Genomic DNA, 15,603 nt, shown 5'->3' with positions numbered 1-15,603 from the left:
CAGTAGACTGACACATTTTACGTTTAATTACAAGAGGACTCATTGCATTTATAACAATTACACTTAAAAGGAACTAAAAGATAGAACTAGAACACAAATTTCAATTGATAAAAAAATTATTTAATTTGTATTTATTTATTAAAGTACTGCTTCCACTCAGCATGAGTGACATTTTCATTGAAATTTCCTTACATATCGTTAACTGCAGTGTGCTAGGAATGTCGTTTGGAAAGAAAATGTAAAAACATTTTATAGCCTATTTTTAAATTTGATATTTCATAGTGTTGATTAAAATTTCCAGGTCCTACCTACTGTTTTCGACAATACAACAAGCGATACATCATAGTTTCTGTTACCAATTTTGATTGCGATTTTCTTAACATTCAACAAATAGTTTTCAATTCAAATGGCCAACACAATAAAGCATCAATGTTGTAGTGGGAACAAAGATTCTCATGTGAATTTACAACTCAATTATTTTAAGTAATTGCTAATCATCAAAGTCAATCTCACAGCTAAAGATTGTTCAAATTATGGACAATGATTTACAAAAACATTTTTTTAAAACAAAAAAATGAAAGCCCACAACATGTGCAAGTGGGTTGGCAGTGTTATCTGACAATCATTATGCAATTAGTTGAGTAATGAATAATATCATCCATTCCCTAAAAAATGGTTGGATGGATCATTAACAATTATTCTTTCAGTACTCATTCAAACAAACATACAGAAGTGCGAAGCCCTGGCGAGGATTAAGCCCAGTGTTAAACAAGTGCAATTCAGTATCAGAAAGCAGCTAAAAATTGATCAGATTTTCAAAAAAACAAAGATATTTAATGTGCATCTCAGCAAGCTTTTTGTTAAAAACCAGGGGTTTGCTCTCAATAATGTTTTTTTTCTATAATTCTGATTCATACCAGAGAAAATTATAGTATGATATTTAGAGAGAGCATTTAATGACCCATGGGACTTACACATGCAGACGTACAGAACCGTAGATGTGCTTCATGTTTCCTTACATAATTTTTCGAATTGTGTGTGTGCAATGAATTCAGACATATAATGACAATATGGCTACATAGTATACTTCGCTGTGCATATTTAGAGTGGAATTATGGATTCACTCTTACAGATGAAATGAGATCACTTCAAAAGAACACTTATTATTATAGACACTTACATCCTCTATATGTACCAATGCAAGGGTCTAGGAATAAACTAAAATATTAAATCTCTGTTTTCAATATTTCTCGTTACAATGCATTAAGATGTTAAGTGTGCCAATGAAGAATGTAATTTTATTCCCATTCCAATGACCCCCCCCTTTTTTTGTAGAGCATATGGGATCAGCATGCATCATTTCCTTCAGTTCACTGACTTGTTTGCTTATAGCATAGTATGGTCCCGCTCTGTGGACCCTGAACGTCATAGTAAAGCAGGATTTCACTGTACATATTTAATAAGAATAGTCTATGATCTTCAGCCTATACAAGTTGATGAATTTGGAATAGTTATTCAGCTGTTATTTTATCAACAATTCGGGATATTTTTCCCATTCTTCTGTATGTAATGACCAATACTTGTGAAAATATATTAAACCAAGCGTAGTGCTATAAACGGCACACCATTCATTGTTTTGTGATTTTGAACAGCTCAGCCCCTCAGCTATTTAAATATGTAAATATTTCAATACTTCAACATTTCACATGTGATCACCTTAAAAGTACCATGTGTATTCCCAAGTCCAACTCTAAACCATAAACTGCTTTCACATAATGTGCTAATGGATCAGGTTCGATATTGTTTGTTCTGCTGATTTTACCTAACAAACTGGCCCACATGAACATTATGAAGCAGCACATCTAGTTGGGCTTGACTTACAAGTGAGTATAGAAGGTATCTGCAAAATGACTTACCTGTGAGGACTCAAATGGTATGTTACCTATGTAGACTTCAGTAACAGATCTGCTGGATTCTGGAATAAGACAGAAGTACAGTTACATGGTGTGTTAGTAGGCTGAAACAATCCCATCTATTCCTACTACTTACACTGTACAATAAAAAAGAGATATCATTTAAAAATAATATCACAATTTTTATTGTATATTTGCTGGTCAAAATTAGTTTTATACTGGACTGCATGTCAACTGGAAAACTGGTCAACATGTTGCTGAAATCAGTGCAATATAGTACTTGTAAATTTGTAATACAACATTACTCAAGTGCAAGTAGGAAACCAAAGAACATGCTTTGTTTCATGAACCACACTCTGTGAGAAAAGAAATCAACTTCTTAAACTCCAAAAGTGCATTTCTTTCCTCAAAGACTATAGTAGTGAGATGACAGCTATCGTAAGATAGGCATGTTGTACCTGAATATGCTCATATGGCAAAACAGTTATGTACATGCAATATACCTGACTGGTGTCAACAACACCTCATACATATTCCGAAGGGTAAATAAAAGCAGAGTGAAATCAGCAATATCACAATTCACCTCTAAATGTTTATACCAGTCTCCAGGTACCATTATAAACATTATGCATAAAATAAATTTTGACTAAACATTGACAATGAAATGCTGGCCCTTCACTAAGTACAGCTTTTGTGCCTATTTTATCTCTACATCTGCAAAACTTACCTTTTAATCAATGCCATACAGCCAGTGCTGTACTGACATACTGTTAAACCATGTACACACACACACACACACACGCATACCAAACATACTGTTAAACCATACACACACATAATACCGAACTACATACTGTTATACCATCTACACACACACATGGCGAACTACAAACTGTTAAACCATGTACACACACACACATAGCGAAATACATACTGGTAAACCATACACACATACATACCGAACTTACTGTTAAACCACATACACACACACACATAGCGAACTACATACTGTTAAACCATGTACACACACACACATAGCAAACTACATACTGTTAAACCATGTACACACACACCAAACATACTGTTAAACCATACACATACCGAACATACTGTTAAACCATGTACACACACACACACACACACCAAACATACTGTTAAACCAAACACACATACATAGCGAACTACATACTGTTAAACCATGTACACACACACACAGCGAACTACAAACTGTTAAACCATGTACACACACACACACATAGCGAACTACATACTGTTAAACCATGTACACACACACACATAGCAAACTACAAACTGTTAAACCATGTACACACACACACACACAGCAAACTACAAACTGTTAAACCATGTACACACACACATACTGAACTACATACTGTTAAACCATGTACACACACATATACCAAACTACAAACTGTGACAGGGCATACAAGACTTTAACAGGTTCTTTTCTATGATATCAAAGTAGATGTACTATAATGAGGTGACAACAAGAGACTCAAGTGGGCTTGACATCACTCACCTTGATTATATACATTAACAGTCAGCCATTTCATTAAAGAGGCCTGAATAGTTGTAAGAACAAGATCTTGATAATATAAGACAATTTAACAATTATTATCCAAATATAATCCAAAAAAAATCGCTAGTGTTGACAAGCTATGCACAAATTTCACCTTTTTACTAAGTATGATCAAATTCCTATAAAGACAAGAGTACTCATTATTATGCTCATTTTTTTTCTCAATAACTTTATATTGTCAGAATCATTCAGTATTTTTCCATACTGCATCACATGTGTCTAAAAATAGCACAGTGTATTAGGAACTACTCTGCAATGTACACTCATTAATACTTGCTTTAACTTTTGGTTTGTTAGATTTGTTTGTGGATGAATGAAACAAGCTGTTCTATCCACTGGAAAGCAGAGATGATAAATTTAACAATGTCGACAAGTTAACTGAGTCACAAATAAAACTTTCAAACAAGCAAATGAATGAATGTGATATTTGCAATGTCAACAACAAACATGAGAGATGCAGTCATTGAAAATACCATTCTGATCATTGAAACAGTTATTTAGGAGAAATATTCGTAATTTTTCATGAACAGAATGGTTCAGACTATGACCAGCGCTCTCTTGGGTATATAAAAATAGCACAGAAAGCATATTTGAGGCCAAGGGCTATCGCATAATGAGAAAATATGCAACTGAAGGATCTGGTAGGAAACAAAGAGCTGCAGAGCCAATAACAAAGATGATGAAAAAGTATTATTTCTACTCGTTAAAGGCACAATGGGCTGCTTGTAATTTTCCCTGTTTAACTATGTTGATACAATGTTAGGTTAGCGATAGAAGACATACAATGTATGATACAGGTCATAGCTGGAGTCCCTCAAACAGCGAGCATACAAGTGACTGGGCATAAACGTGTCTTCTTTAGCTGGTAATATATATACTTTCATTTATGTATCTTGAATTTCCTCAAGCACTGGGGCATCATGCTGCAGTCATGTAGCATGATGTCCCACCCAGTCACATTATCCTGACACCAGGACAACCAGTCCTAATATTAACCTCTTAATGCTGAGCACCAAGCAAGGCAGCTGTTAGTACCATTTTTGTAAATCTTTGGTATGACTCAGCTGGGGATCGAACCCATGACTTCCCGCATCCGAGGTGGATGCTCTAACGACTAGGCCACTGGAGTGGTCTATCATTGTGAATACATTGTGAAATACAGCACAAATTAAATTACTTTGTTTCTTGTAGTGTATTCCTTTATATAATTAAGCTTTAGTTGGGAAAACAAAATAAGTACATAATAAAAAGGTTACTACATTTGTATGGGAAAATATGAACTTACATGGATTAATACTGCACTTCCAATAACTTGTTCGTATTTTCCCATATAAATGCAATTACCACTAATTACTGTGCAGAAACAATTTTTCTTCATTCAGCCATGCCAACTTGATCTTTGACTTTCTGAACCTGAAATCAATTGTACTCTTCATTACCTGATGAATAAGCTATCCACAAAGTCAGGTATATTATGGAGAATTCAAGTTACTGTGCAATATTCTTTTCTTCATTCAGTCGCACTGTTTTTGGCCTTTTGAAAATGAAATCAACAGGGTTATTTAACCCAAGTACAAGCCATCCACAAACTTTGGTAACTGTAAATGGTGCAGAATATGTTATTGTGCAGAAACCACTTTTCCTTCTTTTAGTCAGTGACCGTGACCTCTGAGCTTTGATTTTTTGATCTCAAAATTCACAGGTTTCTTATTTGAGGTTTGACTCAGAAATATGGTACTTTCTTACCCAAAGTGCAAGCATTTCACAAAGTTTGGTTAATGTAAATTGTGGACAACTCGAGTCATTCAAAAGAAACAAAATTGGACACAGACATGATATGCCTTGATTTTAGCATATAAAAACAGTTTCTAAAATCGCAAATAAAACCCAGAACCATACAGATGCAAATACAGCTATAAATATTCAGTCTCAGTCAAAATAAATTTTACCCAATGGCTTCACAATATTAGCCTATTTAACAACTGATTAAAATTGGGTCAGAAAAATAGTGTCTAAAGTGGTCACCAATCTTGTGCAATATTGCCTCATTAATATACACAGATCTTGCTCATAATAAAACATGTTATATATGTTAATATATAAACCTAGTTAGCAAGTTTAATAAAAAATATGACTCAAAAAAGTACTGACCAGCTCAGCCAATCAGATGCAAGATCACTTTTTTATTATGCATGACACTTGTTCAAAACTGTACTCATCATTTAAGCCAAAGCCTCATGTTTGATCAATACAGTATTTAGAGTGATAAATTCCATGTGGATTCAAGTCATGCATCCAGGAGATGTAATAAAATACATTTTGAAGACAGCTGCTATATAAGAGGTTAGATCAGCACCATTTGCATTCAGGATCAACTAGAAATCTTGTTAAGTCTTCTAGTGAAATTTCATGTTAATACGACTTTCAGTGAAAATTAGGTATCACTTGCCCTGTTATATGAGTATGTCAATCCAACAGAACACACAAATATACATATAATTTGTGCCATGACTTTTATGCTTTCCAAGTGAATCAACAAAAAGTAATCTCTCACTAACCTCTGATCTTAAAAATCTACAATTCTAACACATTCAAATGTTATCACTTTATGAGAATTTTTTTTAAGGAAAGCCTGCATCATTGTGATTCACAGTATCCTGTCACTATAAAGTACCATCTGGTTCAACGAATTCAACGTTGTCATCAGCACGGTTTCCTTTTCATTATATTACTGAAGTTCTCAAAAGTATGATATCCAATTCATTTACTTGTGGAAGTGAACTTAGGCTCTCACAGAACTTGAATCATACTATTTATGTAATCTCAAGGGTGACTACAATACAACAGGTATGACATGGTCACAGGGAGTTGTCAAATTTGCAAAACAAGTATCCAAAGTTAACTGAATACGGGCCTCTCCACAGGAATCAAGTGTCAAATTTATGGCCTGATCAAAGGAGTTGACACACATGAAATACAACTGTACTGCCTTTACAAGCTATGTCTTTAGACTGAATGCATACACTGGTGAATCCCTCTGGAAATGTCACTTAACACAATAATGTGACAACCAATTATACTGAAGCCAATAAAAATATGCAAAGCATGTTATATGCCTGAATCATGTTCAATAGTCCTCTATGCAGGCACTAGTAGGGCATGGTCGACTCCAGAATTAATGACCAATCTGTCTCAATGTCATTGACTTCTGTTCCCATTATGCAGTCTTAATTTGCAGAAATGATATTTTTTTTTATCTGACTCAAGATGAAAATGATCTCTACCTTTAGACCCCTGAATCTATAGGTTTCTTCAGTTTCCTAACTTGAAGCCATTCACAAAGTTTTGTCAAGGAACTTAAGTCTTCAACAAATTATTCAACAAGACCAGTTTTTCTTTCAAGAAACTACAATTGCACTGATCTTTTGACCCCAAAATCAATAGGCCTGTTCCTATTGTTCAAGTCTAATGGTAAATGATACAGACCTAAAGATATTATGCAAAAGGCAGTTCCCTTCTTTTAGACACAGTGACTTTGATATTTCATGCTTACCTAAGATGAAAATCTACCACAAGCTTTTGGAAGGCACATTTTTTTAAGTCACATTTAACTTGATGTTTGACACACTCTCCCTTCAAACAGGCTTCTTCTCTGCCCCAAACACAAGCTAATAATCATGACCTTCGACTTCAAACTGACAGGCTCCATCTTTAGCTCAACTGCAAGTCAGCCACAAATTTTGGACTTCGTCTGTTATGTAAAACTAATGTTATTGTGCAGAAACCATTTTTCTTCTTTCAGCTGCAGTAACCTTCCTTGGTGTTTCATCACTGGCCTTTTGACGTCAAAGTTCATAGGGTTCTTCTTTACCCCAAGTGCAAACCACTAGCAAAGTTTGGAAACTTCAGATGGTGGTAACTCTTGTTAATGTGCACAAACCATTTTTCTTCCTTTTGCTAGTGATTTGGACCTTTGACCTTATGGAGTCTTCCCAACCCTCAAGTACAGGCCATACACAAAGTGTAGTAACTGTAGATGGTAGACATATGTGCAGAACAAAATTGTGAATGATGGACAGATGGCATCATAATATGCTTAATTTTATGGCAAGTACATACATTTTAATTTAACAAATTCAACAGGATAATGCATGAGCAATGGAAACAAACTTCATGTGTTTCAGTAACGGCAAAGTTTAATGCCAAGCAAACACTAGTTTTTTTTTAAATGTTGTTATAGAGTTTAATGTCATTTTCAGCACAAGATAGGCTATACATGGTGGCAAATTTAAATGGTGAAGGAAGAACCAGTGACAACCCTGAAAAGAACCACCGACCCACGAGAATCTACTTGCAAACTTTCTCATGTACACACATTGATCATTATTTGAAAATGAGATGCCATGTGTCAGTCAGAATGTGTCTACGAATACAAGTTCAGGAAAAAATTATTATAAAACATCATCCAAATATGACCGGAGATTAAAATGTTATTTTGACAGATAATCATTTAGGTCCAAAAGCAGGATCCAAGAACATATGGAAAATATGGCATATAAATGTTCATTCAGAACTGTTTGTCATGCATAACTTTGAGAACTTGTGAGAAAATGAATGAAAATAGCACATTCTCCATCAAATATTACAGTCTAAAAATCTCAAGCAGTTTATGGACAACAGAAAGTCAAGACAATATAAAACAAGGATTATCAATAGTTATGTTATTTTCTTATCTTTCATTAAGCTTTCTCCATCTTTTACATGCCAACATAGGTAGGAAGATATCTGAGATGCCCTGTATTGCTCCATATTATATAACAAATGCATACTGGAGAAATAATGTCTGAAATCTAAGTCTTTATTTAGGAAACAACTCTGATATATGTTTTGCAGATGTAGTGATATTTGAATTCTTGAGACAGGATTTTTGGAGATGAAGAGCTATCTAACAAGAATTCTTTTGTGAAAACTCAGTGTGAATATGACGATCCATTTAAAAGGAGTAACCGTAACAAGATTTTCATATGGCCACCATGTTAGATGTCAGATTGGCACCGTTTTCAATCAGGACTACTAGACAGAATAATAAGTCTTTTGGTGAGAACCACATGTCTATACAAAAATCCATTCAGAAGGAAAACGAATTTAATGAATGCCACAGTAGGAACTTATTTAATGTCTGTGGGGCACCATCAAAGAGACCTTGGCATGAATGTCTGCATAGTTTCATGACAATTCTTACAGTAACATAGGACGAGTAATGATAATTTGTGTTAACAGACAGATGGTGGATAGATGAGAATCATATAAGACCTTCCATTCTATGACCAGAAGTCAAGCTTTAGTCAATAAGACTTTTATTGAAGTCTAAAAAATAACTGGATTCTAAAGTTTTAACAAGCAAGGGTAGTCTAAGTTGATAAAATAAGGATTATAACTGTAAAATGCACTGAAAAATCTGCTGAAGATCAAATGCTAAACAGTTGAAAAAGCATTTGTAATACAGGTATATCTGAGAGACAGAGGGACATAACTGTTAAGTAATGTCAAACTCTGCTGACCATCCTCCACTGGTGCCTAGTAAAGATGAAGCTGAACCATTTTTGGTTGCAGATTTTAAAAAATTATTTCAAGTGGGACCATACAAGTCCTTTGATTCATGCCAAGTATTTAAGTTAAAAGTTTCGGAGTTATCAACACTTTATTTTATACACATACCTTCTTTAGGTGAGATTAACAGGTCATCTTTTCCTCTTGGATTACGCATACCAAATTTGCCCGTCCGTCCATCCTCTACCTCTCTGTGTCTGCTGTCACCATTAACTTTATCTTTTTCTCTGTCTTTCTCATCAGCCACCCTCAAATCGAGCTCATTTTTAAACAGCTCCAGTGCCCTGGCCGCCTCAGCTTCTTCCTTGAACCTCACAAATGTGTACCTAGCAGTCATAGACAAGATGTATATAAACTGGTACTGGTACAAGGTTTATAACATACTGTAATGCAATCAACATAACTGCATGAAAATTTAACATAACATCTAACTGTTGTCCCTCTTCTGTCTCATGTTACTTATTATAATAACCCCAGCCCTGACCTTAGCATAAGAGTCATAATTCAAACCTTCACTGCGAACAACTACATGCAAATATATCTCTTGGTTTATGTTGAAATTTTATTTCTTGTACATTCTACAATAAGTTCCCTGTATTTACATATTATACATAAGTTTGCTAAAGTTTGGTACTACAATTTATACAGTGTGTGCATGTCCACTTGGATGTTTGAGTCAATGAAAGAAAAAGAGCACAGAGAAAATTGGACTATGGAAAGGTGACTATTGACACTTGCATGTGGTGGAACCAAGTATTTAACCTAGGACCAGCAAAGTAATTATGTTACTGCTTCTTTATCAAGGCATACATCTGGAATTGTGGAAGTGGAGCTATTTCACACTGACATCCATTAACACAGGAACAGATATACCATTTTGTATGACTAGCAATTCTCTCAGTAATTTGGGAAAAGTTGTATGCCCTTACAGCCCAATGTGCACAAATGCCAACATTTAAATAAAAAAGACTTTGGGAGGATCCAAGGGTAGAAAGACTGTACATTCTGTTCTGGTTCCAAGTGCATGGTTTTGAAGCTCCCCACAAAACTGAAATGATTTGTTATTCTACACTGCCTTTTATTTACCCAAAAATATGAAGCCATATGCTATGAAACTAACTACAGCGTGACCCTGCTATAACACAGCAGCTGGGAGCCATAGAACCCATCCGTGTTATAGACCAAACCGTGTTATAAGCAACCAGGTCAGTTAGCTGAAGAAAATGATGCATGTACCCTAAAAAATTGCAAGGGGGAGGGGGGGGGTTAGGTAATAAATGTGGGTGGTAAAATACATGCTTCATCGGCACAGTTACCATCTTAAATCGATGCATATTAAATGAGAAATAAACCTGTAATGAAAACAGAGAAGGCATATATAATAGTTTACTTTCTTTAGAGAACCATGAATTGATACATATACGTGTATACAGTTTATATATACATATATAATGTATAGCATGAATAGTGTATCAACAATGTGTACTCACCCACGAATCTCATCATATACATTGAATCCACAATACAAGTGATTCCATCGAAAATATGCACACACACAGATTTAAAATATTCAATAATTTTATCAAGGTCATATTGATCTGAATGCAGTGGAAACACATAGCACAATCACATGTAACGAATGATGAAGCACATTTACTTTTCAACATGTCCCAAGTCAGTAAAAGTTAGTTTGCGTTTTAAGCAGCCATTGGTAGCATTCGTAAGCACAAACATTTTACCTGCAAAAAGGAAATTTTCACGGCACAGTTAACGTGTTCCAGTCATGTTGGAAAATGCAAAAATCCACGATTCCATTACTTTTAGTTAAGTTTGGTACTGACTTCCTTTGAAGAAAAGATGTTTGTTTTTATTGAAAGATTGTAGTCTGCTTTCTTTGATGAAGGGTGCATGCATTATTGAAGTCACTGCTAAAGGACAGCTTTGGAGAACCAAAACGAATGCCCATTTCTTATTGTGGCGACAACATCAAATAACTGTATTAAATGATTGAGACTGAATTTTTTTCCATTTGCTGAGTAGTTTTCATAACAATCAGTGCTTCAAAGGTAATCTGTTTCCTTTGAAATTTCAGCAAACTATTGTATCTGGGTACATTTTTAAACAGGAATTGGCCATTGTTTGGACTATTGTAGTTACTGTTCCTCCCTGCTTATTTAATAAACCAAAAATAAGTAAGATTATTTTGTTTTTACATTTGTGGTAGCAGCATGATGCTGCCTTCCACGCATGCATCAGAAATTTAACAAAGGGTCAACAGGCAATAGAGATGCAGGTGTTCTGGTTTGATGACAGGGATTATTACAGAAAATGTGAGTGTTCTGAAGGATTTCATTCTGAGTGAAAAGAAGAGGAATTTTACTTACCATCCACATACAAACATCAGTCTTTGTGAATATATTAATTACTAGCGAGCAGCCAAAAATCTGATGGAAGATAGATTATGAGATAATGCCTCGTCCGGTTGATCTCCATTACCAGAAATGTCAACAACAAAAACCGGATATCTCACAACATACAGTACTCATGCTAGATGTCAAGATAAGCAGATTATGATATAATAATGCATTGTTTAGATGGTTTGTCAGTATGGACCAAGAATTTATTCATGTAACAATAGAAAAATTTCAGTGCATTTTATATCCTGTTTGTGGTTTCCTTTCATGGGGCTTCTGAATTTCTCCACTCCAAACCAATGGTTGTATATACAAGCTTAAACAGCCAACAATGTCGCCAATAAAAAGAAATTGCCACATGGTATATTTTGCTGCCAATAAGGAAAAAAATCAAAGTTTGCAACATTGGTGAAGGCCTATGCGATCACAGAATAAACTTTTTATGCGTTATTTTTTTGTACTTTTAAGAAGAAAAAACAATTTTTTTGTGTACAAGAAAAATACATATAAAATTTCAGAAGCCTCGTCACGATCACCTTGTATTATTCATATGCGATCTCTTCCTCAAAATGATAATAAACCTTTTACGATTTTTTTCGTACTTTTAAGAAATAATTTTTTTTTATGTAAGAGAAAAATACATGTATATGAAATTTCGGGAGCCACACCACATCCATGTTATACCTGAATTCGTGTTATAACGAAGCGCGCTATAGTAGGATCACACTGTAATAGGAATTTAACTCATTAACCCCCGTAGATTTTTGTCATTTTCACCTGAAATGCAAGTAGGAAAAACATTTTGGAGGTAGGAAACACATTCTGAATACATCCCAATAAATCTGCATCTAAGAGATTTCCATTTAGCCTGATGCCTAGTTGTGTTAGAAACATTGTTTTTCATTAGCTATTTTGCTCACACATGTGCAGAAATGTAAAAATTCTGAGTTCTTTTTTTTTTGCTTATTGGACCCATCATTTTCATGGTCTGACCACTGTTTACTTTAAGTCACCAACTTACCCCACTTTTGCAAAAGTTTATCTGTCTGTGTGCAGTTCAGACCAGTCTGCTTTAGATCTGAGACCAAAAAGTCTAAAATTTGGACACAAAATTCAATTCTGACATTGGGCAGTGTAAACAAATCAGGTCTAAAAAGTATACATTTCCCTCTGCAGTTTGTAATGTGATTAGAAAGTCATGATTATTTGGTATCCTTGTAGAGCTATGTCTGTATATTTTTCTCTAATACCACCCATTTTGGTGTATGTAAAATGACCTTGACTCTACAGTGCTCAGAAGTATGGTACTACCTCCTGATACATAAACATGGTACAGATAAAAAGGAAATCTGAGAAAGGTATTACTATATGCCCCTTCTAAAACCGAAATGAGGCCAACAAAGGTAAAGATAAGGGCAGCCACAGTAACTCTGCTGTGAGACAGTCCAAGGGTTGTCAGTTTGATACCCATCCAGATTGATCTGGACCAGAATACTTAATATGTCCTTGGAAAATGCACTATTCTTCCATTACCTTTACATGCTAACAATAAAGTGCTGAAAGTGACGTTAACAACCACCAACCAAGATAAAGGAACAGAAGGTTAATTTTTCATTCTTTTTCTCTCATTGTTTATACTCACAACTGGATGATGTTTACATCTGCCACATTCCCTGCTTCTGAAAACTTGGCAATTACATCCTAAAAATGAAAAAATAAAACAAAAGACTATGTTAAAAACTCTCCCAGCTGTATTTGATCAATATACACCAGGACTGCAGTGAATGCTGTTGCCTCAAATGAAACTTGTATGTTATCTGTATATTTAATTTTCTACTAATCTATTTCATGTACATTTTTTTAAATCAGATTTCCAGCCATAAAAAGATGAATATGTTATTGTTTTTATCCCACCACTTGTTTATCTATCACTGAAATAAATAAAAGATAATTTCTTAACGTCCAAAATTAAAATTATTTTATCATTTAGATTTATTGTATACCTTTCAAAGCAAAACCTTGCTTCAGATTAATAAAATTATATGTATACTACATAAAATTTAAATTAATTCCTGTGCTTGAAAATGCATCTCAGCAAAATTATGCTCTACATGTTTGAGATATGTTCCTCACCCATGCAGCAAAGAAAATCTAGCTGATTTGCTAACCTCACTTTTCTTATCTCAGTCTGGTTGTCTCAGTCAGATCATCTCAGTCATGGTGTCCACATACTAAAAACTACTATTGAAAACGAGTCTTCTGCTGTGCCTGACAGAGTTGTTCCAAGATTAAACAACAGCAACAGATATATAACATAAAAAATATAGCAATTTAAGGTCTCTCCAACTTTGAGAAAACACCATATAAAACATTTTGAGTAAGACAGACACATACACGCACATGAAATTGAGCTATTTGGTATTGTGCTAGAAACCATAGTTTGTTCCACACAGCAAGGTGAATTTTATCCTATCTGTGGGCCCAACTCAGTAATTTTTCAGTTCATTGCCATTAATGTAGCTAAAAATACCTAGAGCTACTGCAAAAACCACAGCAACTAGAAATATGTTGTATCAGACCTAAATTCTTTAAACTTTGTCTTATTTCGACTGCAAGAACAAACTTAAAGACCTAATAATGTTTCCTACCTTAAATATTTTCATAATGTTTTTTATGTTTTCTAATTTCATGGTGTTTGTTTTTTGTAATCATATCATTATATATGGGTTTTTTATGTTATATGTGTTGTCTAATGTTGTAAAGCGCTTAGAGCTACTAAAGATTAGGTGCTATACAAAGCCCTCATTATTATTATTAATTAGTTTTAAATAATTCATGTGAAACAAATTTGATACTGTTAGTTACATTAAGTGATGCTGACCTGAAAATTTACTGGGCTACAGATAGGACAAAATTTGCGATGCTGTGTGGAATGAACTATGACAGAAAACACTGTTCCGGGTACACAGACTATACACATCACTGAATACAGAAGTGAAAATTCCAAACTCTCTCGAGAGCTACTGCAAATACCACGACAACTAGAAATTTGTCATATCAGACCTAAATTCTTTAAACTTTGTCAAACAGTGCCAGTTGAATCAAACATTGCAAACAAATGAAAATTCATGCCCTTACCAGAGTGTTTCATTCATCAGTCCACATGATATTCCACAATAAAATTTCCACGTAGCTTATTATTCCACTAGTAATAGCAACACTTGCCATATTTCCATGAACGAAAATATTAATTTCCAAGAAAATCATGAATAAGAAATCTTCTCCATCACAACACACTTAAAACTGTACAGAAGTCTATATCCAGTATTGTAATGTATTGTGCCATTGCCTACCATGGAACTTTTTCCAAATTAGAAGTTAAAAGTTATCCATATAAAATATATGAATTAATTATCGTTATTTTCATGACACATGTTGATTAAATGTGATAATACCGAAATAATAACAAATGGTTTTATGTTTCTATTTTTTCATGTGCATGACTTGTTTACTTTTGGTCAACAAGTCACCCCAAAGCCTTTATTTACATATTCATATAAATGAGCCATACTTTATTCTAAACAACAGCACATGGCTCAAGCCGTTTGTTGTACAATTCTTCCAATACCTAACAATTATAACTTGTTGATTTTTTTACCCTTTTCTAAGAACAGTATACATAGCTCGATTCTACTTAAATAATTAGTAAACTTTTCATAAAAGAGTGCAGAACCATTTGACCTTTATAGTGACAGCAATAATAGTACCTGATTAATAATACTGTGTTTTGTTAACTAAACTGCAAAAGCGCAGGGTTGTCTTAATTTGATTGGAAACCAGTGGGTGAGAAAAATAATCAATGTCGGCATTCCTGTGCCTGTTTGACCTTAATCCCATGGCCTGTAATTTCAGCATCCTCTTTGTTTTCTGACCGGACAACCCTTTGACCAAACTATAACATCAGATATTGAAACTTATAGACTACGGTACCAGATAACATTCCTAGATAGTGGAGACTTGAATACTGTGAATCACAAAAAAGTGGACTTTCATTGTTTATTTTTAA

The 15,603-nt window shown here is 34.4% G+C and overlaps 1 protein-coding gene across 2 annotated transcripts in view; it reads right to left on the bottom strand.

Moving 5' to 3' along the window:
- Nucleotides 1-15,603, bottom strand: part of LOC149802081 (uncharacterized) — a 91,011-nt gene that overhangs the window by 63,055 nt on the left and 12,353 nt on the right. For both annotated transcript variants that reach the window (XM_089956479.1, XM_089956480.1), the window contains exons 5-7: nucleotides 13,180-13,238; nucleotides 9,232-9,449; nucleotides 1,917-1,975 (exon numbers count right to left, since the gene is read on the bottom strand). In XM_089956479.1, the coding sequence (XP_089812605.1) occupies nucleotides 1,917-1,975; nucleotides 9,232-9,449; nucleotides 13,180-13,238 (336 nt within the window). The remainder of the gene's footprint in view (nucleotides 1-1,916; nucleotides 1,976-9,231; nucleotides 9,450-13,179; nucleotides 13,239-15,603) is intronic.

Source organism: Sinohyriopsis cumingii, chromosome 4 (genome assembly GCF_028554795.1).
Source record: "Sinohyriopsis cumingii isolate HCF-2022 chromosome 4, ASM2855479v2, whole genome shotgun sequence".
Taxonomy (NCBI): domain Eukaryota; kingdom Metazoa; phylum Mollusca; class Bivalvia; order Unionida; family Unionidae; genus Sinohyriopsis; species Sinohyriopsis cumingii.
Note: the sequence above shows the minus strand (reverse complement) of the source record. Positions and strands in the feature narration are given on the sequence as shown.